At 35.6% G+C, this 23,582-nt stretch overlaps 3 protein-coding genes across 12 annotated transcripts in view; 1 reads left to right on the forward strand and 2 right to left on the reverse strand.

Annotated features, from left to right (window-relative positions):
• The first annotated feature begins 152 nt into the window (after nt 1-152).
• LOC117605096 (uncharacterized) lies at nt 153-9,503 on the forward strand. Of its 2 annotated transcripts, XM_034326005.2 has the most exons (5): nt 153-386; nt 470-671; nt 901-1,049; nt 8,475-9,014; nt 9,092-9,503. In XM_034326005.2, the coding sequence occupies exons 2-5, from the start codon at nt 525-527 to the stop codon at nt 9,279-9,281; spliced, it is 1,026 nt and encodes a 341-aa protein (XP_034181896.2). In that variant the 5' UTR covers nt 153-386; nt 470-524; the 3' UTR covers nt 9,282-9,503. The 2 variants fall into 2 exon arrangements, with proteins under 2 accessions (XP_034181896.2, XP_034181895.2); XM_034326004.2 differs by having other exon boundaries at nt 153-671; nt 9,092-9,502.
• Nucleotides 1,951-8,191, reverse strand: LOC117605097 (carbohydrate sulfotransferase 11). Of its 2 annotated transcripts, none has more exons than XM_034326006.2 (7): nt 7,925-8,191; nt 6,389-6,561; nt 3,240-3,496; nt 2,939-3,179; nt 2,681-2,860; nt 2,443-2,600; nt 1,951-2,370 (listed from the first exon to the last, which is right to left on the reverse strand). In XM_034326006.2, the coding sequence occupies exons 1-7, from the start codon at nt 7,935-7,937 to the stop codon at nt 2,283-2,285; spliced, it is 1,110 nt and encodes a 369-aa protein (XP_034181897.1). In that variant the 5' UTR covers nt 7,938-8,191; the 3' UTR covers nt 1,951-2,282. The 2 variants fall into 2 exon arrangements, with proteins under 2 accessions (XP_034181897.1, XP_034181898.1); XM_034326007.2 differs by having other exon boundaries at nt 6,389-6,595.
• A 2,233-nt stretch (nt 9,504-11,736) lies between the features above and the next one.
• Mef2 (myocyte enhancer factor 2) overlaps nt 11,737-23,582 on the reverse strand; it is a 40,311-nt gene continuing 28,465 nt past the window's right edge. For all 8 annotated transcript variants that reach the window (XM_034325584.2, XM_034325583.2, XM_034325576.2 and 5 more), the window contains 4 exons: nt 22,680-22,809; nt 22,339-22,595; nt 21,958-22,142; nt 11,737-21,704 (listed from right to left, as the gene is read on the reverse strand). In XM_034325584.2, the coding sequence (XP_034181475.1) occupies nt 21,251-21,704; nt 21,958-22,142; nt 22,339-22,595; nt 22,680-22,809 (1,026 nt within the window). In that variant the 3' untranslated portion in view covers nt 11,737-21,250. The remainder of the gene's footprint in view (nt 21,705-21,957; nt 22,143-22,338; nt 22,596-22,679; nt 22,810-23,582) is intronic.

A 23,582-nucleotide genomic window follows, 5' to 3' on the forward strand; every position in this document is an offset into this window, starting at 1 on the left:
CATGATAACGTTGATTAATAAGTCGATAATTTACCGACCTCAGGAGAAGCGTCGATAACTGAGCTTCTAGTTTCCGCCGTTTTTGCATAGATGGCGCAACGATCGAATGGGAGAAAACCTTTTATAGGTGGTTTAATTTTGCAAATTCTATTGTAATTAACGTTTCAATTTTTAAATCAATTGTACAATGCAAAAATGTTCACCCTTACCCCTTCTATATCTAAAAATAAACTGACTCGCTTCAGCGGAAAGTCGTGTCCAGTTAATTTTATGTAGGATGTATATAGTATTAGTTTTCTTCATTTGACGATGGTCCCGCGAAACATCACAGATAGTTTGGAAGTCATTTATTGTATTGTTATTAATTAGTAATTATTGACTATTAGGTTAATTATGATATTTTATCAAACATTGTGTTTGCCTTTGAAAACACAATGGACTCATTTGATGATGATATGTTTGCGCTTAGTGATGAGGAGTTACCGATACCGACATCAGCTTGTAATCCCATCGAAGAGTATTTAATGAAACAACTTTCCAATGTACAGACTCGTATTGAGAAAACTACCAGTGATATTAAAGAAATTCAGGATACAACAAAACATATTTTAAAATCTTTGTACAGCGAAGCTCAGTATGGAGAGAATATAACCTCGGATTCTGATAGTGACGTGAGTCATACAATAATATGAAATATTTATAATAATACAGTAACAACTATACATAGTACAGAAAAAAGTTGAGCAAAAATTGTGAAGTCTCTATTATTGATATAACAAACTTTGAGATTAATTAGTTTACAATGTTACATAAAATTGGAATGAAAAGGAATATAAACATTGCATATAACATTCTTGCTACGTATAAAAATATATTGAATTTGGTATGCACCCTTTGTAGTTGTATACCATAGATGGAACACCAGTGGTAAAGAAGAAAAAACATAATGATCATAAGCCTGAAAGAATCTTAGTTATAAAGAATAAATGGAAACGCATTCTATCAGATCAATGGATTATTGGCATAGTACTAGAGAACAGTTCAAATGAGTAAGTACAAGTAGTGTGTATGTAGGTACAAAATAAGATTTTGATTTTCCAAGATTTAATGTACTTTACCATGGGTAATCAAATGAAATCAGTTTTCCATATAATTCAATTTTTCAAATCCTTTTATTTCACAAAATAATTATTGTCATTTTGTATTTCTAATTTATAAAATTATAAGGGATTAAATTTTATTACATTGTATCATTTTATAAGCTACTTCCATTTTACAAAGAACTTTGTTTCATTTGCACAAAATCTTTTAATACTGGAAAAATGTTTCATTATAGCCATAAGTACTGCACTGTGTGGTATATTTACTATTAAGTCATTGTAGAAATGCTAATTTATTGTGAAAATGTAACCCTGCTTAACTTAAATACATTTTTTAAAGGATATGCAAGTGCTAAAAAATTTAAAATTCATGGATTCCTATATTCTTGTATTTGGAAGCCATAGAATTTAATGTATCTTAATAGTACAATATTGTTATATACCATATATTTCCTTGAGGCAGTACTATTACCATTTGTACAATGGTAATAAAAACTGTTATAACAATATTTTATATTAACATATTTATATTTATATACACAGAAATATATACATGTAAAGTTGGAGAAAATATAAATGTATCTCATGAAATATGGAAAGATTAGGGAATCAATAAATCTTTATAAAGTGCATCATACTCTTTTGCAATTCAATTCCATCAAACAAAGAAAAATTATTTTGTTTATATTCAATGGGAATACAAAGTTTTCTATTTCTCACTTTGTTTAGAAACAAATGATTTTCGTTTGAGCAGTAGGGATTAACAAAGTGAGAATAATTCCTACTATAGATTCTTATACATTAAGAAATTCATCATTGTTCATAGCTCAAGTATCAAAGCAATGAGATATTCCTAATTTTTTTTTTTTCATTCAATTCATTAAAAACTGCTCTTGCATCAGTTTATAACAACTTACAAATATTTTGTTAAGAGTTCTCTTAAGTCCTATCATCAATTTATTAGACCGTATTTCATTTATTAAAAAAGCAGTAGTGTCTTCGCGTACACTGTTACCCTGCACGATCGAATATGTTTTTCTCTTCGTTTTAGCCCTGAAAAGGCATTTCCTATCTAATATTTTCGTTGTAATCAACGCTACTCAAAGAGCGTCACGTAATGCGTTCAAACAAAAATGAAATTCAGATGCTAAATGCACTTACAAACTATACGAAGTACTGCTATTATTTTTTACATATTAGTACACTGTCTTCGTCTCTTCCAAGAGCGATAAAATCGTCAGGAGAATAATCAAAAAGCACAAAGTCATACCTGAAACGAAATACCAAAGTTTTGTTCGTTTCACTGTTATTTCATCTTAGGAGGAAAATTATAATTGCTTACCTAAACATCTCATAGAGATGTTTGATCTGTGATTTAGACAACTGAGTGAAGTAATTTTTTATTACATCTTTTGTTTGGACACCTCTGGTGGGATTCTTCCACTCTGGTTTAATGATGTGGCCTACGTGCGCTTGCTTTATGAGATAATCTTGGTCTTCCTTCAGAGACCATTAACATTCTTCTCAATAAAAGTTCACCTTAATCGTGTAATTCATTTTTCTTCAGAAAATATACTTACGTGAAGTGTTTCAAATTTCGCAATCACGTCGAATCTCACTTGACACGGTGTACAGAAGTTCACCACCGGTGTCCAGTGCATGTCCAATTCATTGCCAGCTTTCCACTGGCACAATAGCCATCGTACAAACTCCTCGAATAGCGGATACCTCGGACCGTGTCGTCCATTTGTTTTTGGATCCTAATTGTATTCAAAGAAGGAAGGAATAATTTCATATTATCCAAAGATCCTTACCTGTAACCGAAGGTAGGTACATACCCTAGATCTGTAATGCCAAACGATATGAGCTCCAAGATTGCTATGGAATGTATGCGGTAAACTGTGCTCCAATTTGTCTCTGTAAGCGCTGAGCAACCTCTCGAACGGGTGTCTAACGATTAGGAAGCTGATACTGTCGTTCAGGAACCTGTTCAATTCTTCTGCCGTATGTCGAGGATACTTTTGTCTCGCCAAGGAAACTGGTACGGCTTTTGAAGCCTTCAGGAATTGTGGACTGTATCTGAAATGATTGATACACCTCGGTACAGTGAGGTTCTTGTTAGAAAACTCGATGTCTTACCCAGCGAGCAGATTGAAATTGTACATCCAGGAGGTAGAAGCCGCTTTGAACACGTTGCACCATATCAAATGATACTCTCTATTTACAAGGAATTCCCAGGCGTTCGGTCTATGAAGAGAGTCGTTCCCAGGCCGGTCTAATCCCTCCTCGGCACACTTCTCTGCCAGGAACTTCCTCCTAGCGTTCAATCGTTTCTCCGTTTCGGCGTTTGTCGCCTCTTCCATCAATCTTTCCTCCGGCGTTAGGTTCGAATCCTCCTGTCGAAATGAATGTTCGTAAAATTAGATTAAATTTGGGAGGAAGAAAACATTTAGACAGTGATTGTACTAAACGTTTCGAATCAAGAGGAAACGCTTGTAGGTTTTCAGCCGATTAAACCCGAGAGAGGAAAACCTTTAGAATTCAAAGCTCGCCTCTTTGAAGTCGTGCGTTTCTTGCATGCTGCGTGTGCACCGACCGACCTTCTTCCACGGCATACACGCAAGGTTAATTCAATTTCCTAATTTCTGCAATTAATCGGGTACGCTCGGTGCCCGCAGTTTGTCCGTATAGTCGCTTAGAGTACGCCTACTTGCCGCATTGCAGTTTAATACGCATCGTTGACCACCTTTCTTACAGGAAAAAACTCTTAACAATCGTATAATTATATGATAAAAGTTTCTCCCCATGGGATTCGAAGCACCGCTCAAATGGAAGTTTACTTTTAATTACTAATGTCGGCTGGGAAAGATTGAAATCAGAGGGAGCTTCCCTTTATTAGTATTTCATTCTCACGAGGTTCGTTAACGTTATTTTGTTAACAAGTTATCCTCTTTAATGAAACACGATGCTTCTAAAGTTCACGCTTAACTTGTAAAAACGCGAGGTATCGATTAACCGATGACCGATTCCAAGGTCCTCGGATTAAATAGAATTACAGCTTACGGGTTGCGCGATTCTCTCCACTCAAAAGTCTCTTTTTATTTAATATATTTCTGATAGAAGAGGGTCGAGAGCGGTTCGAAGATATCGAAAGCGGAAATGTCGAACGCAGAACTACCGGCTTCCGTTTATTGATTCCGCTCTAGAAACCGAACGTCGTCGTAGACGTCGCGAAAATGGGCCAGACAGCTGGTGTAGCCAACTAAACTTCCCGATCATCCACGTGCACGTGCACCTTACGTGTTCTCCATAGATAGCATCGAATCTGATAACCCGAAGGACATTTATTAACCCTTTGCGGTTCTAACTCTTCTGACTCACCGCACAATTTTTACTGCTTTTCTAATTGTCAGCTATACCGAATCGGTGTTATTTCCAGCTTTATTTAGCGCCTTATATTTATACTTAGATTATTCAATTTGCAATGCTGCTGATTTTCAACTGTTATTTTTCTCTACAAACTTTTCCAATCGCGAGCTTTAAGACTTATTGTTAGTAAGACTGGAGATTTACGTTTTGTAAAATTCTTCAAGATAAGACAGTACTTTACCACGTACCGCACCCTTCTAATTACTCTACGCTTCTTTGTATTCAGCGTGATTTCATCTTCTAAGAATCAATTTATCATCAAGTACGCAGTTATGTTTTCCTGTGCTCAATTTATTCAGGTACCGTCAACACGATTTCACTCGATTACGCTCTTTACAATCATATTCCGCATAGCCTGCGGATGTAACCGATTTTGTTTTCTTTCCTATTCGTTTCGTAAGAAATTATACAAAATGATCGGTGTATTCGTTGCGATGAGTAATACTTTATTCAGTGACATCATTGCAACACAGGTATTGCTCTTTCACGACGAACGTCTTGCCCTTTAAAAAGAAACCTAATGACGTTAAGTCTGGTGAACGGGGCAGATGTAACTTGGCCTCGTTAATTCCATTCCCGTTGATGTAAAAAAGCATAGGACGCATAAGGTGCGTCCTCGGTTTCGTATGGGTACTGATTGATTCCGATGGACCACGATGCGTACACATTATGTAACATATTTGCAGGCTTACGTAGGCGCTTCGTATGTAGTATCCAGTTGTATAACTTCCTTCGGTTAGAATGTTTTCCCACTGTAAACGTGGCTTCGAGTTATCCGGATCATCGCTGCGTCGCGTCACGAAACTTGCCGTGATATTTTTTCCTCTTAAATCAACACGGATACGAAAATACTACCTTGTTACATTTTCCTTTCTTTATAACGGATGAACGATGAGAGATTAATTCGCGTTTACCGACGGATACGCAATCGATATCCGGTAAAACGACACCGAACGAGAAATGGAATCGTATATCGCATCGTATCGGTGAGAAATCGATCGGCAATCAACGGAGTAATTATCGAGATTTAAGGGATAATCGCAAAACACCCTTTGCATACTTAAAGGGGCGGTCAGGCAGCCATAGACACCTACATTTGTGTGCCGCATTGCGCCTGGAACTTTGCCAATCTATGCTAGCATTGCTTTACGTAAGGAGACCATTTTCGACCTCTTCTTCACAGGGGTAAAAAAAGAGTGAAATTACCTTTCTCGAACTATCGAAAGCCACAAGACAGAAGGTTTCAAATGATACGTAAATAATCACAATTTACAAAATACTAAATACGTTACAACAGGAAGAAGCTTTTTTATATCTATACGTCCGCGAGTGTACTCTGAAGATAACCCCGGTTATCCAAACCCTTCCACGTTATCACCAGTCAAAATTCCAGCTAAAAGCCTTCAATTATCTCTCACTAATAATCCATAAAATATACGAAGACGCGCCAAACAAATTACAACCGGAAGAGGTGTTTTTATATCTCCATGTCCATGAGTGTCCCGGTAAAGATAGGCCACAAACTTATCCAACTACCCTTTTCACAGGCAAAATTCAAGCCCTATATCCGGTCGATAATTTTCCATTCTAAAATAACATTATAAAAATAAAAGATCATCCCTCGAGGATATTTCCTCGAAGGAGGACATTCTACAAAAGATCCGTATTTCTAAAGAATATCGTGCTTGATATTCTTCCAGAATGATTCTTCTCCAGAAAGCAATCCACCTAATTTTTTGCTGGTCTGAATTAGAATCTTAAAACTTTTGAATAGTTGTACCCTATAAATTCAAGCTTTTCTTTTCTTTCTCGAAGAACAAAAGGGTTGAAATCCTTGGGCATAGAATAATCGAACTCACCTCCAACAAAAGGCCTTGTTGCGTGTTGTTGCTGGTGTCCTGACTCGATAAAGCCAACACCAATAACGTGAGGATACCAGCAGCTAGTAGCGTTCGTCGTATCACCGCGAACACGTGTCGTCGCGGGGTCATCTTCTCCCGGTGGACGATCTTCCTCCTGTACTCATAGCGAACTGAAACATTCGATGTAATATTCCTATCTTTCTCCTGAATTGCAAAAGATGATCATGGAAACAGAAAACGAACATTTGCATTGGTAATTTACTTCAGCCTATAGAAGAGGCTGACGGCGGAACGGACAGTTGGATACTTTTTTTTCTGATCCTTAATTTTCTCGAGATGTAATAAATGAAACTAGTAAATCTTATTTAGGAATTGTTCAAGTTCGGAACGAAGTTCGAACGGAACTCCTTCGGTAGGTACAGTTACTTTTTCGTAACGTCTAATTTTTGCAAGCGATAATTGCTCGCTGGAAACGTTAATTATACTTAATAGTGCAAACAAACGTCGAAAATGACGGTAACAAAAAAAAAATACTTGACTACCTATGTACAGTTTCGTAAGAGGTTTATCGAAGTGCATTATGCATACACGTTATAAACAGTCTCAGGAGTTGTCACGTGTTCGTTTCGTAAGGGTGTGTTTGACAAACCTGTTGGAAACCCTAAAGTGTAGCAATATTGTAGAAACCATAATATAAGAAAATCTTTATCCCTTTCAAAGTGATTTTCTAATGCTATTGCTTATTAGATTCGTAACTTTAGAAAAAATCAATCTGCAAGTATAATACGAGGGTGTCATCGATACGTTATCGATAGTTTTGCGAAAGTATCGGATGACTATCGATACCGATCGATATTCAGGATAATTGCAAACTGTTCGATAGAAAACTATACCTCGTGGTCGGGCACCGATAGTATCGATTCGACATCGTTCCAATCGTCAAATATCACTTTTCTTTTACGCAGTAATATTTTTAAAGAGAAAAAAAATTATGCTGTATTTAAAATATACATATATGTTTGCTTATTCGATGAAGATCCAAGGCCATTCCAGAACAATACATGCAATACTTGTAAAGTGGAACAACTGATTCGAGGATCGATGGTGCTTTATCGATAAGTTTTTATTACATTGCATAAAACGCTCACGCGACCAACATTTCTCCTTGTGCATTTAATTGATCAATTCTGTGACACGAACAAAGGTTCTACAAATAACAATGTACGTAGTTAAACATAACGTAATACATCTTTGTCCAGTAGGTTCAATATAAAATTAATATCATTCGATACAAAGTTTACAAACTTCGTTTATCTACTTATATATTATACAATCAAATGAGTCGCAATTGAACGCGGACGAAGAATATTTTAGGTACAATGCAGTCGATTGCAGTCTACTTTGTTTCCTAGGTCAATAGGTTAGAGAATACCATTTTCTTGTTTTTTATTTTGTCGCATATAATAAATAAATTAATTTTATTGTTTTAATATTGTATTCGTAGTAGCATCTTAAAGATTTATGTATACGTACTTGGAGCGGACATATGTGCCCCGATGTCAGGATTCAACGATGCATCTATTGCAACCCCTGCACGAAATCCAACGCTTGTCTTCGATTTGCGTTGATTCGTTTGCTGGAATCGATTTTTGATGAATTAACACTTTATAAATCAGTATACAATCGTCTTCGTATGGTTTTCTGTACACAAACTCATGACACATGTGACACAGTTGACCAATCGAAGAAAAAATGCGGACGCCACACGATCACGGCGGCATCCTGCAGATTACTAAAGGAGCACACACCGTTGTTCGCGTCGTCTGCTACCAACCGACTAGTACGGGCTCGCTGATTGGCTGACATTTTCGCGGGTCGATTTACCGCTGGACGTTTCTTACGCCTGCGCGGCCTATCAAAATACATGTATTATACTAGTGACTACGAATACAAAAAGACATGTCTTTTGCATTTGTAGTCACTGAACATACTTTAATGAATTAATTAAATAAAAGTTTCTTAATTATCAATAAGCGTTTAATTAAATATATTTATTAAGTATGAAATTTTCATTTTGTTTCAGGACATTAAATAACATCCAATGTTACATGACCATCGATGGAGTCGAGGAAATTGGTGGCTTGTCAATGTTTTGGTGTCTGATGGATGGACCATTTTGGTATAGAACAAATAAGATTCAATCGCATAAGGAAGTTGTAGCTACGATTGTTTTTGATTTACCGAAATTTCATAAGGATTCCTTTTGTGACGTTTATGGTACGATTGCGTACGAAATCAATGAGAAGCAGTATCAAACACCGGTACCTGAGATTCGTCTTTGTGTCGAAGAAACGGTCGATAATAGTTGCGGAATAAAATTTTCGACCGACTTTAATTACAGTATTCTAGCTTTAAAAAGTGCATCAATTGAGAGAATTGTTGGTATCAAAATCGAAGGAAATCTCGAGAGAGGAGAACATCTTTTAGGATTTTTAGAAAAAAACTATTTCGTAGAAATCTGTGCCGATGTTTACGTAGTGAACGCAACCGGAAGTTTGATGCACTGTTTAATCGAGATACAGCCTATTGTCAATGGAGAAGCAAGGCTGAAAATCTTTTCAAGGTGAAAACAACTATTCTACGATTTTACTATAGATTTTACAATTGTATATTTAAATGTGTCTGCTCGTGTAATTACAGATCTGCTTATCAGATGAATATAATATTACGTCTTCTACGAGATCAATTTCCAGACATAAGTCTCCCGGATAATGATAATTCCATCTATGCAGCAATGGTTCTTGTAGAAGAATTGAAATTACATCTTAAAGATGCAAGCATCGCCGAACGGCAGATGGCGAGGATAAGAACCGATCTGCTTATCTCGTGAATACGATAAAATAGATTTCATCCAACGCGAAAGTTAATTATAAATCTTCTAATTGAAATTATTTGCATAGTAAAAAGTTATCGAAGTACATATGTGCAAATCAACCTACGCTTATTGAGATTTATCGGATAGGAACTATGTATGGATATGTATATATGTATGCGTTGTATATATTATATACAGATTATATGAATGTATTATATTAATGATATTTAATTGTTAAAATTAAATAAATCAGTACTAAGAATTTCGCACTGTTAGTTCGTTCCTAGCTCCTGCTCCTAGACAATAATATCAGGATAGCATGGCACAGGTAGTAGCATCGTAATTATTGCGATACAGTCGAAAACCGGTTTATTGACTACTACTTTTACTTGAATGCCGTGTGCAGGATTTTCTCGGTGACTACAGATGCAAAAGGACCCGATGTGCTTTTGTTCTCGAGGGGTCCCAGACATCCCAGGTGCTTTCCTTACATTCCTGCATCCCTTACATCTCTACATTCCTTACATCCTTGCATTCCTTACATCCCTGCATCCCTTACATCCCTACATCACTTACATCGTCGCTGCATTCCTTACATCCCTGCATCACTTACATCTCTGCATCCCTTACATCCCTGCATCACTTACATCTCTGCATCCCTTACATCCCTTACATTCCTGCATCCCTTACATCCCTGCACCCCTTACATCCCTGCATCCCTTACATCCCTGCACCCCTTACATCCCTGCATCCCTTACATCCCTGCATTCCTTACATCCCTGCATTCCTTACATCATCCCTGCATCCCTTACATCCCTACATCACTTACACCGCTGCATCCTTTTACATCCTTACAACCCTTTTGCAAGCATTTCATCATAGCGCCTCCTGGCGGTAAAAAAAGGAACTAAAGCAGGCACAAATTTTGGCCCTCTTGCGGCAAAAATGCGAACTAAAATCTCGATGTCGAATCAGCGCCATCTGGTTTCAAAAAAAGGAACTAAAGCATGCACAAATTTTGGCCCTCTAGCGGCAAAAATGTGAACTAAAATCTCGACGTCGAATCAGCGCCATCTGGTTTCAGAAAAAGGAACTAAAGCATGCACAGATTTTGGCCCTCTAGCGGCAAAAATGTGAACTAAAATCTCGACGTCGAGTCAGCGCCATCTGTCGGCAAAAAAAGGAACTGAATTTTGCAAAAATTAAAATTTAAAATTATTTTTCATGAGACTTTACTTACCTTTACTTACCTTTACTTACCTTTACTCACCTTTACTCGAACCAGTGGCCATAAGTATGTTATTTGTAATATATTTATTATAAGGGTTGAAAGGATGCAAGAGATGCAGGGATGTAAGGGATGCAGGGATGTAAGGAATGCAGAGATGTAAGGATTTCCAGGGATGTAAGGAATGCAACGATGTAAGTGATGTAGGGATGTAAGGGATGCAGGGATGTAAGGAATACCGGCATATACGAGATGCAGGAATATAGGGAATGTAGTAATATAAGGGATACAGGGATGTTAAGGATGTAGACATGTAAGGGATGCAGTGATAAAGGGTTGGGCCTCGTGAAGTCCTTAAAGACAAAAAAATAATAAATAACTAGGAAGGTTGAGCCAAGGCCCATGAAGAGGGATAAAATAATAAGACATGGAAGGGTGGTCCACGCGAGGCCCGGAAATAGGGGTAAAATAATAAATAAAAGGATAAAATAATAGGCGAGGCACACAGATGTAATAGAATCAACATGTTCATGATTCTAATGAGTTTCTGCACTAGTTTTTCTTCCATTTGATTCTATTTCTTTTTTAAAAATCACAAAAGATCGCCATAAATTTACTATTTTTGAAATTTGATCCCAGCGCCACATCTTTAAAAATGGCATAAACTACTCGACAAGTTGCCGAATAGCTTCTACTGATTTCCGATAGACGGAGCGAGTGTTCCCGTCTTACTAAAAATCGATTGGTAACTTGTCGAGTAGTTTCCGCCGTTTTTGTATAGATAGCGATAGTATCGAATTTAAAAAATTTTAATTTATGGCGGTCTTTTTAATGTACAACTACGTGAATACAACAATGAAAGGGAGTCAAAATTGTGTCTTTTCAGTTGGATATTTTCGCAGCGCGCAATGAGTATATTAAAAAGTAGAAATAAAATTTCAACACGAAATCATGATGAGAAGGAAAAAGTTGCGGAGAGACGAGGCAGAGTCTAGGCGGCGGATGCAAAATTGTCAAAAAATATTTCATAAACGACAACAAGATGACAGTTAATCGTTCAGAATATATTTACAAGAGCAGTACAAAGAATAACGCGATATTACACGTACATATTTGTTACGTACACTAACAAGTAATTGGTAAGCAGGTGAACAGTTTAATTGTTAATCGAGGCACGTGACAATAAGGCATTTCTACAGAGGACAAAATACGATCGTATACATGTAAGGTACTTTTGCATCGTTCTTATTGTTTGAAAAAAAAAAATACTTTTTAAAGTTTCATTTATCAGCGAACCAAAGACTGATATTTAATTTATGTTTTGGGTAGAACAACACCGAAATAGTCGATATGTAATAAACATGAAACCGCTGAGTGTATTTTTACGCAATATCTAAAGTTTAGTCGTAGAGACGTGAAACTTAATACAAACGACGTGGAACTATCTAACTGGGAGCTCCTCGGCTGATCTTACATGTTTACAATCGTATAAATTTACATTAGTGGACGTCACAATGAAAGTTGTGTTAGTACGTCGGTGCAAAAAATGCATATCAGTGTTATCATCGCTTCTCAGCGTGTCTCGTTACACCGATTATACAAATAGTATACCACATTGTTCGTAAAGAGTGTGTGTGCACGGATACATGGTAATCAGATTATCGCTAAATCAAGTACGAGATCGAAGAAGTCGAGATGGATGATCGAGCAACAAGAAGACAGGTACAAATTGTACAACACGTCGTGCGATGTTGTATTTTACACAGGAAAACCGTGTATTATTTTTCTCTGTCAATAAAATAGAGATAGAAAGAGAGACGTAACTGTAACGATTGATACAGGAAGAGCATCAAAAATGATCCATAAGTATTTCGAAAAAAGAAAAAAAGAAATGAAATGTAATTGAAGTTAGTATCGAAGAGAAAAAGCATGTAATATGGAACATGTTAAAGGTTTCTTTTACACGTTTGGAGACACTGAACAACGAAGATGCACATTGTTAATGAGGAAGAAACGTTCACAATTATGAAACGATGAATGAAACATTGTTGGATTAGAGAAAAGAATTTACAGTAGTCACAGACATATCACGATGTTAGTTAAATTACCACTGATTTGAACGTGTGCGAGTTTCACTTACGATCATTGAATGGAATCGTAAAAATGGATTCTGATCAAATTCTTAATGTAACATACTTATTGTTTGTAGTAGATTCGCACACGTTCGCAGACACAAACGCACAGTTCATACAACGATACATACGTACTTGTTCTACTCGTATAATTATATTAAATTGTAACATATGAGCTGTTTATTTCTTTTTGGATCGGTATCGAAACAAGTAAATCACACAACTGCCGCGAATTAAGAAAATCGGAATTTTACAATGTGTTCTAACTTTATTATAAGATAGAAAATGAATTTCTTCTATTTTAAAGATGGACCACGTTACATATGTTACAATTCAATGGTCTTTTTTTGTCTTTTTCTTTTTAATAAAAACAGTGGGACAAATAGTTCTGTAAGTATAGTCATGGGAAACGTAGTATATTTGTAAATTGGACCAAAGAGCTTTGTATAAAATACTTCAACACTTTTAAACATTTATATAATAACGATAACAATGAAAATTAAATCACAGTTGAAATATTTCATACCGAGCTCCGAGTTCTAGTTTCTTTTCCTATATATCTCTATCATATTGTTCGCTAGTGGCTTTACAATTATACTGTAATGTTTCCACTAACTATACATTGTGTACTGTTATGTACATATATGACCCAACGACTTCTTTTTTTGGTCGCACACATACCTCTCGACATCATATCCGGTACCAAAGGAACTCGAATTCATTTTATATGTATATCTTTTTCAGGGTAACAACGAACCGTTAGAAAAATATTTCCATTTCTACTACTCAGTTTGAACAAGCCTGATGCTTGTGCCAGCTGGCAAATTAGTACAACAAACAATTTATTACAAAACAAGGAGTATGGATATTTAATGGAGAACGTTTAAAATACTGCGAAATATAAAAACCAAGTAAAATGTATTCTATGGGAAACATCATATCATTATGCACTTGATACACTGAAATATAGCACAATGTGTGTTTACAATGTTCCTCGGGGGCGCGCCTATGTATATGCACGTAATTATGTGTTTCTGCATATTGTTCGTGTACGTGTGTGATTGAGTTTGTGATGTACACAAGTGACCGTACGAAATCATTTTTTTCGATTATCATCGCTTGAATTTCAATAAAAATCATCATCATCATACTGACCGAGCAATAGGCGATACGACGGGTATGATCGTTCATGATCGATAATAATAATAATAATATTAATAATACAAATAATAGTAGTAATAATAGTAGTAGTAACGGTAGTAGAGTAATAATAATAGTAGTGGTAATGGTTGTGTGGTAATAACAGTAAGAGTAATAATAGCGAGACAACGATGATAATGATGATAATCACGATGGATTGTTATTGTTATTATTATTATTATTATTATAACGTATTGACAATAATATAACATGTAACAACGACCGGATATGTCGAGCACCAAAGAAATACGTGTTAAATGTTATCACGTTTAAATCGGGCAATGGCGAGTACTTTTAATAATAATTTTATACACATCACAGAAATATTAATATACTGTATAATTTCAACGAAAAGAAAATATTCAAAATCCCTGAAGAGATTTGGAAGGATCAAAAACTAAAAAATTTGATACAGTAAGGTAGCAGAAAGAAAAGTAACTAAAAATTAATTTTAAGTAGCATTAATATTGCACTAGTATTCATCCTTGAATCGAGATCAAAATGAAAGAAGCGACTCGTAGGTGCCCGATTTTCACGCGACAAATGCCGATACCATTCTACTCGGCCATATTTTTAATCTATCTTCTGTCGTTTTAGGTGTAACATTCTTCAACGAAGAAACAAGATCAGAGAAAAGATTCATCTCGCGGTTTTGTACAACGATCTTGACGATCAATACCGATTACGAGCCTGTAAACCAAGAGTCTTCGGATAATCTGGGAACCAGAAAACAGCAAACAGGAGAGAAATAAAATGAAAGAGAAAGAAGAAAGAAACGGAGGCAACTTGAACGTAAAATAATAAAAATCGGTTCGTCTCTCTTGAGGATCGGTGAAATTCACGGTAATGGCACTATACAAATTACGAAAAAATCTTATTCTTCTCTCCGCTTATCAGCACGGATCGATTAGTCTACTTAAACGCACAACTATAATATACGCCATAATAGTTTAATATCTATAGCACGTTACGCGGTTAAACTTCGGTATTACATACAGTACGTGTGTCTGTGTTTGTCTGTATTTGTGTGTTGTCTATTTAAAAACCTTTATACACCTTTTTTTCCTTTACTCTTTTTCTCTTAATTCTTTTTCTCCTCCCTTTCATTGTACCCCGCTCGACGTTCGATGGGCCGCTCTTTAACAGTACAACGTAAACGATCATTTCTTATAATTGTACATATACAAAGCGGGGCATTAACTTTGTCCATAGAAAATGTTTCTGCTATTTCTAAGAATATGGAAGAATATTATTTATAAAATAATTTACTGTTAGAAAAATATTGAATAGGAGACATAACTAATTTAACAATTACAATATTTATGACTTATTAAGGCTAAGAAAATAGTAATATAATATCCTTGAAATCTCCATTCATAGAAGAAACTATTATTAACACATTACGATCTTCACACCATACAATTTCATCAAATAATATTCTTTCATATCTTGAAAAAAGAATAGGAGAAACTATTTTCGATGTACAATCCTCTGTACATATTACATGTATCGTACAAATAACAGTATCGTTATGCAATAATATTTAAAAAGTATATTAATAACCATACAAGTAGTCCCGTGCGTTTTCAAGCTTCGATCGATCATGTGAAAAAGAATCTCTTCGAGCGAGGTTCATCCTATATATTTATGTACCATATACATACATATATATATATATATACGTAATTTTTTTCTTATTTCATTCATTCTTTTACCCTATTTTATTTACAGAACGAATCAACATCGAATGACGGTCAAACCAGCCAGAAAACGTACGGACCGATGGTTCACGATAAAATAGTAGTGTGTATTTTGGATCACCTTTAAAAACGTGATGCTACGTGGCTTTACAGATATGTTCAGTATTTAAAACTTACTCTTATATGCGCGCATATATCTGTTTGTGTATGTGTATATACATATAATTATGTACGTTCATGTACTCCGCGGTGAAAACAGTTGTGGCTAGTATGTTCGCTTAAATTTTCTGAATTTTCCTTTATATACAGTAATGCTCCGTTAGTGTTCCAGCGATTGCTCACACTGCAGTATTAATATTAATAATATTAATTCAGTGTGACGTAGAAAATTTAAAATTTCAATGACTTTTATCTCGGTGGGCCGTTAACACTTGCTTCATCGTTAATGAGATGTATAGACTCCACGACTATTAAGCGGGCAAAATTTGCGACCACTCACCGAGCATTACTGTATTGTTTTTTTTTTTCTTTTTTTTTTTTGTCACAGTTTTACGACCTGTGTGCGAGAGTTAACCGATACTTGTGCATCTTTGCGACCCTGATTCACCGTTCACACCATTGACTCACGGGGGTCTTCGCCTCCCGAGCTATAACGTCGTCGAATTCGGACGCTCGATTCGATTTTTCGTGACTCAATTGCACGAGTTCAACAACGAGGACAAATAGAGAGAAATTCTTAAGTTTTCCGATAAGTTCGTTCGCTAATCTAACGTGGCGAACGATCATAACACTTTATCATCGGGACGGTTCGTTTTCTATGTAAATTGATGGTGATCGTGAACGAATAGGAGTTTTGAGACTGAAAATTTCTAACATTTCACCATCATAGTGAACGAATTCCTATATTAAAAACGTTCTCCAACAAAGTGTTTCTATAGGAAACGGTGAAACTCTAAGTTATTACTAAGAATCGAATAGGAAGAGCCTCGTTTCAAAATTGTACTCTTTGAATCCAGATCGTTTCGAAGTTTTCAAATGGAAAAATGTCGCTTTAAAATACCTTGATTCCCGACAGTAGAGTTCGCAACGCGATTCGTCTCGAAGGCACAAAAGGTTAATCAATCGATTCGTTAAACTAAAGTTTTTTTTTTTTCTTTCTATATTTACAACTGTCTCTCTACGCTCTCTTCTATTCTACAACATCGAAGCGTCAAAGTTGTTCCGAGTATCTCATGAATTATTAATCTAACTTCGAATATTCTGATACGCCCGAGTGTATAAAAGATTATTTTTAAAATGATTAATATCTTTTTAAGATCGCACGGTATACGAATATTCGAAATTGAAACTACACACGCAAATTCTTCGAGATCGTCGAAAAATCGAAAAGAAGGTGGAAGAGGATATAACGGAGGGATGGAAAAATCGAAACGAGCATCCGTTTAAGTTCGTACACAGGTGTGCATAGATGATTTTCGTCGATTAAGGGTAGAGCGATGGAAGGCGTTCCCCACCTCTCGTCTGACTCATTCGGGTTCGCTTTCGGCACAGTTCGGCTCGCGTCGGCTGTTTAGCCACTCCCATTACACTTCCCTTAACCGAGAAAAGGCTACTATTCACACGACTGTACGCGCCCAATAAAAATGTTCACTTAACGATCATGTCCAACAAACTTTGCTCCCGTACAAAAGCTCTACCTGGTTTTCTACGTTTATTCTCGTGGTCTAATTTAAATTGCATACGACAACATGTTCTAAATGATGGTCCATTTCGTTCACAGCGGTTCCAACAACTTCAATAGTCTCTGAGTTTTCAACTACTGTATATAATATATATATATATATATATAATCGCCGTCACTTTACGTGTATATATATATCTCAATATTTCTTTTCGTTTGTGTATCTCGGGCGAGCACAACCGTACACCTCGATATCGTTAGAGAATAAAAGGAAACCTTTCTTTTTTTATCATCTTCATTTAGTTTATACAACTGAAACGAGTTCCGAGGATCCTCAACTTCCAATAGAGTGAACTCAATGACAGGGCGTTTTATGAGTCTTCCTTCAACCATACTTCTCTATGGTAGATCAAGAAATATATATATATGTGTATATAACAGTTAATAAATAAGTAAATAATCTCTGATTAACATTAATCACACTGGTAACAAGTTATAAATTGTAAATTGTTAAACATTTAACAAGAGCTTTTAGAGGACTGAAGATATACGCTCCAACTTGTTCTCTTCTTCGCACAGGTTTCGGTTGTGCCCGCCAAGAGGGTGAAATAGAGAGATGCGATGAGATGAAAAAGGGATACACGTACGAATTTGTCGCCTGTGTACTTGTGTGTACATATGTGTAACTTACGCATACTTCGTCATATTAAAAATATACATTAAAATGTACGCACAATTTATCATTAACGTACACCATTTAACAAGTTTCCTACCTTTAGAGGTACCACTACGTATCATTAATTTTTTTTTCTCGTGTGCATCCTTACAATAAAATAGATCGGTAAGCAAATATAATCCTTGCCCTGTGCTTTACGTATCGCGACGTTCACCTTTGTAACAAGATCAAAAGGTGGATCGGTGGATCGACTAATAACAACTTCTCTCAAGCAGATTAATAATTCAAGGAGAAAATAAATTCTAATTACAGTTTTACGAAAGAATAGTATGCAATACACGACTTATAACACTGTATAAATGAATTTTGTGCTTCATGCAAAGAAGAACTGATTCTACATATATACACTATTGAATCGTAAGTTTCAGAAATGAAACAAAGAGAAAGAGAGATAATTTTAATTTATATATAAAATGATGTATTTATACGTTTTATGAGTAAATTTCAAACTTAGGATCAATAATGTACTCGCTGGTTATACAGGATCGCTTGTGCCTGAAGTAGCCATAAAAATCATTTAAGATTTTCAATAGAAATTTTCTTATTTATTACAAAAATCAGTAATGTAAAACTTTGTGCAAAATGTTCTTATCATACGAACAAACGAGGCACAAAATAATGAATTCGAAATGCTGCTGCCAAGAAATGGTTGTACAATATCAGGTAATTGATAATATAATTAACAAGTAATTATATTATTCGATGATCCACCTGTTACGATTTAAGATTTAGAACCAATGCAAAGTATCGCAGATTATCTTTCAAGGATTTAATTCAGGCATGTACACTTAAGTTCAGAGAGATATATATATATATAATATATATATATATATAATATCGGTTCAAATACAATAAATTTTGCATCAATAGGAAAATGTTTAATAACTAGTGGAGACATATATATATATACATTATACTTTTTTTTTTTTAATACATTAAATCTTACTTTTTTTCTTTATGAAAAATAACAATTTCTTTATACTTTTTTTTCTTTGATAAAAAAGTGTGTTGGCTAAGAGATTGCACTTTGTGATCATCTTAAAAATTTGTGATTAATCATTAGTGACTATACATTGTATCTTATGTTTCGCACACCGATTGTTCGTACAGTCATCAGATACGTTTCTAATATACGTTAGTAAAGAAACAAATTAATATCGAAGATTATATGACTCTTTTTCTTGTTTAACGTACGCATATATAATCTTCGGTTACAATATAATATAGACTGACTTCCCAGGTTGCCGATTCATCGAGAGAACGTTTTAAAACAGAGTTCACAATTCCTCTAATTGTAATATAGGTACAACAAACTTTATACTGTCCCACCCTGTACTACTCTACCATCACTTTATTTCTTGCTTCTTAGTTTTTATTTCATTTCTGTATCTTCTCACTGATATACTCTTCTTAACACCAAACTCATCGACGAGTTATCTTGTGCAGACAACATGGGTAAGTCAACCCAAAGGAGGGCCACAAATGGTGCCAGGCACTATTTATTCATATACCGTTTGTGTATTCCATTAATTACGTTAATTAATTACATTAATGTACCAAATACGACTCTTGAGAGCAGTTTCACACCAGGATATATCCTGAGATTGAGTAAAGCATAGGCTGAGACCATCTCAAAGCGGTTTAATTTAGGAAGAAGACAATTCTGTATTTTACAATTGCAACCCTCTCTTGCCAAACGATGATCATTTTCTCTATAGAAACATTTTTACAACGTATGTACCCTAATACATATTCTTTTTATATATATATATTTCATTTTTATTGTGATTCTAATTATCATAGAGAAATTGTGTGCAATGAGAGAATTTAACCTAAACACTGATTTAAATGAACCTGCTGGTTCTCATTTAACATTATTATTTGATGATACATGCTTGCATGAAACACAAGCTCTCGTTGTGTATGATTTAGGCTTTAAGGGTTGCAAAGTTTCTTCCTTCCGTGTTACCTCTTTTTCTTTCTTCATATCAAATGTGCAAAATACTTGTGGAAAATGTATATAACATATGTACGTATGTATACATATGCTAGTTCGTGTGAATATACCTTTTCTTTTTTTTTTTTAATAATCAACGCTATATATAATATGCTTATTTCACATATAATATGCATATATCTCGTCTATTACCTCGTAATAATCAATATATTAATTTCCGATTGTGTTTTCTACGGTAATTATTTTGAGTACAGCAGCCGATTATCATTTATCAGTTTTATTAGCGGACATAGACCGTTAATTAGTTCGCTAAAAAAAGAAAAGAAAAAGAGAAAACCTTACTATTTAAGGACAAATCATTGACACTTAATGAATCGTTAAAACGAAGATTAGACGATCTACGATACGTATATATGTATATATATAATATATTCTTTATAATAAAAGTTAGACACGATCGATTCTGATCGTTTAAAATAAAAGTACGGTTTTCATCAAAGGAAAGAAATGTTGCGATTATAAAAATTGTAAGACAAAATTTATACACTAATCGAATATCATTATTCTCTGACTAGGCATTCAATTAAGAGAGAAATTATGTTTATCGCTCTCGGCATTCGTGTGTAAAACATCAATTAACGGATTATGCCGCGATTTGTCTACCTACCATAACGCACAAAAAAAAAAAAAAACAAGTAACAAAGTACAATTATTTTGTAAATCTCTAAACCGTAAAATCATAGACGTTCGCAAGCTCTTAAAACTTCGGTTGTCGATGCACTTATTCCCCAAAATGCCTTGCTCCCGGTTCAATTTAACATCTCTAATATATTGATTCCTTTTCCTTTTTTATGTTCAAAAAGGAATAACCTCGCCCCAGCGACAAGTATCAAAGACACAATATGCCATATCACGAAGAAAATGACAATGAATTTATGACATATATACAAACAACTTCGTATTATATACATGAATATATATGTATCTATATATTTATGTATCCATAACATATATATACGCGCATATATTATATGCGTGTACATATACATATATATATATATAATATACGTGTAACGCTTCAACATTATGGCACCGTATTTAATCGTCAAACAAATGTGTTTTTTTTTTTTCTGTGTTGTGTGTGGACTTCAAAATATAAACAAATTTGTGTTTCTGTCCACCAGCCAGGCGGACTGCGAGGATCGTTCTCACATACGCACCTAAACCCAAACTGGTCAAACGTGTGTGTAAATAAGTTTTCAACTTCGAGTCCTGGAACTTCTCTCACAAGCACTATACGCCGTTGTACGTAGAGGTATGAAACGATCGAGCGTAACCGTACGATTGACATTAAGTCGCCCAGCCCTCAGTGATCCTGGAACGTTTCATCAACGGCCCGTTTTCATAGTCCGAGTTATTTCCACCGTTCCCACCCGCGTTCGAGTGGCTTGTTCTGATATCTGCGACGGTACCGTTACCTGGTGACGGTAAGTTCGTCGGTGTTATACTACCAGAATGAGATGGCGGTGGATTACTGCTCGGTCTGCTTGACACAAGATTCAACGATTGTGGCCCAGGATGAGGTACATGGTGCGGGGGTGGTCCACCGGTACTGGACGACGGTCCAACGTTCAGAGTTGTGTGATGAAGATTACTGGTATTGCTGGGTCCACTGCTGCTCGAACCACTGTTTCCACCGTGAGGATCTCTTGGCGGACTGATCGGTTCACTTTTTATTTTCACTGGTAATGGCGACGTAGCTGGTGGTGGCGTACTACTCGACACAGCTAGATGAGGAAGACCACTGTAATTAGACAATGAAAAATATCATGAAACAGTCGCAAAGACTTTTTGCTCTTTATTAGAGAGTTTCTGAACCACTTTATCTTCTTTCTAAAAACATAAGTACGAGTAAATATCTGATTGATGAAAAGCATTAAAATACAATGAGAATGCTTACGTAGTTCAAACACGCTACAAATCACTATCCACACAGGGGAGAAAAACTATAAAACTATAGTTTTCTTCCATAACAATAATTATGAAATATGATTTACCTGATGCTGGACATGGTGGCTGCCGAATACATTGATAAGTCATCAACGTACCTCTGATGAGACCATGCTAAACTCCCAAGATCTGTGGAATAATCCGTTGGTCCAAAACTAGAATATCCAGCTGGAACTGATGGTGTCTGTAGTGCCACTACTGGTGTATTCAATGTCGATTGCGCATGACCACTCTGTGTATCATAACAGAAAAGAGATCTTTCAACTGTTTGTAATTCTTAATAGTTTCAATAACTTTTATGATCGAAACCAGTCAAATACAATTCATTTTTGCAACTTCACTAATTCATTACCATCATCATTTTCAGCTATTCAAACGTAACACTTATTTATGATTGTATTCAAATGAACCGAATACAATGTACTTACATCATAACTAGTGTCTTCAGAAAGAGGTTGCGTAAGGGGTGTTGGAATAACTACTCGAAGATTAGTCCTATGAGGATGAGGCGGTGGTGGTGGAGGCGGAGGTTGTGGCGAATGTCTAGATGGATTACTGCCTTTATTTGCAATGCCCCCTCCGACTCCTAACGCCGGTGAAGGTCCAGGACTAGGTGAACCTCCTAACGGTGATGCTGATGGTGGATAACCATTGCTCATTTCCAACATCCCTCCGGGTGGATATACTGGACAAAAGAAAAATAAATGATCGATACATGGATATATTGCTTTCATTGATTTTGTTCGATGAGAATAGGATATTAACATACCTGAGTCTGTTTCAGAAGACGACGGTCTTGGAGAAATGCTGGTGTGCGCCATTTGAGGACTAGATCCAAGTAGAGATTCGCCATAACTATTCACTGGTACGGATACAGGTAGAGTGTAATTAGATTGTCCCTGAAATTGTAGTAAATTAACAATGACATTAATATTGATCACCACAATCTGGTAAGGTCTTCAAGTTTAAATCTTCAATCCCCTTGCCCACTTCTGCGAGGTAATATCATACATACAAAGAAAAACAAAAAAAAAAAGTGAAAGAAATATAGAATATACGATCAGAGGAATCAAATGAAGAAATAAAAACAGCAATGAATATAATCAGAACCCTCTGTATGGAATTTTAAAGACAAGTACATTCTCTTCGTTATCTGTTGCTTGCCAAAATAATTATGAATACCGCATTAAACGTTACGAGGTGAGCTAAACGCAATAAAGCTAAGCAAATCAGGTGAAAAACAGATTAACATCTCGCAGAGATTCGCATTGAAAAGTTTCCTATAACTGGCTCACAAACGAACGATCAGAATGTTTCATAAACTTATGAGTTGTATCGCGATAACAAATTAAACAGTGCGAATTAAATCGAACCGCGTCACTGGCAAATTGCTTGATAGCGAGCTGTTAAAAGCTAATAAATATAATCACGAGGACTAACGAATTGCTCCCAATCATGTGAAAACTCGGAGGCAGAGGTTCCCAAAGAGAAACATCAATACCTATGGTAAAAATCTATGGACTATCAGGTACCATAATTCGAAATTTCAATGACGGTTAATGCAAATAACAAAAATACAAAAAAAAAAAAAATCTAGAATTAAATGCAGCTTCGAGCGTGCAGAACATCGAAACGTAACTTTCTCTCGAACGTCTGATGGAAATTCGACTGT

Source organism: Osmia lignaria, chromosome 5 (genome assembly GCF_051020975.1).
Source record: "Osmia lignaria lignaria isolate PbOS001 chromosome 5, iyOsmLign1, whole genome shotgun sequence".
Taxonomy (NCBI): Eukaryota; Metazoa; Arthropoda; class Insecta; order Hymenoptera; family Megachilidae; genus Osmia; species Osmia lignaria.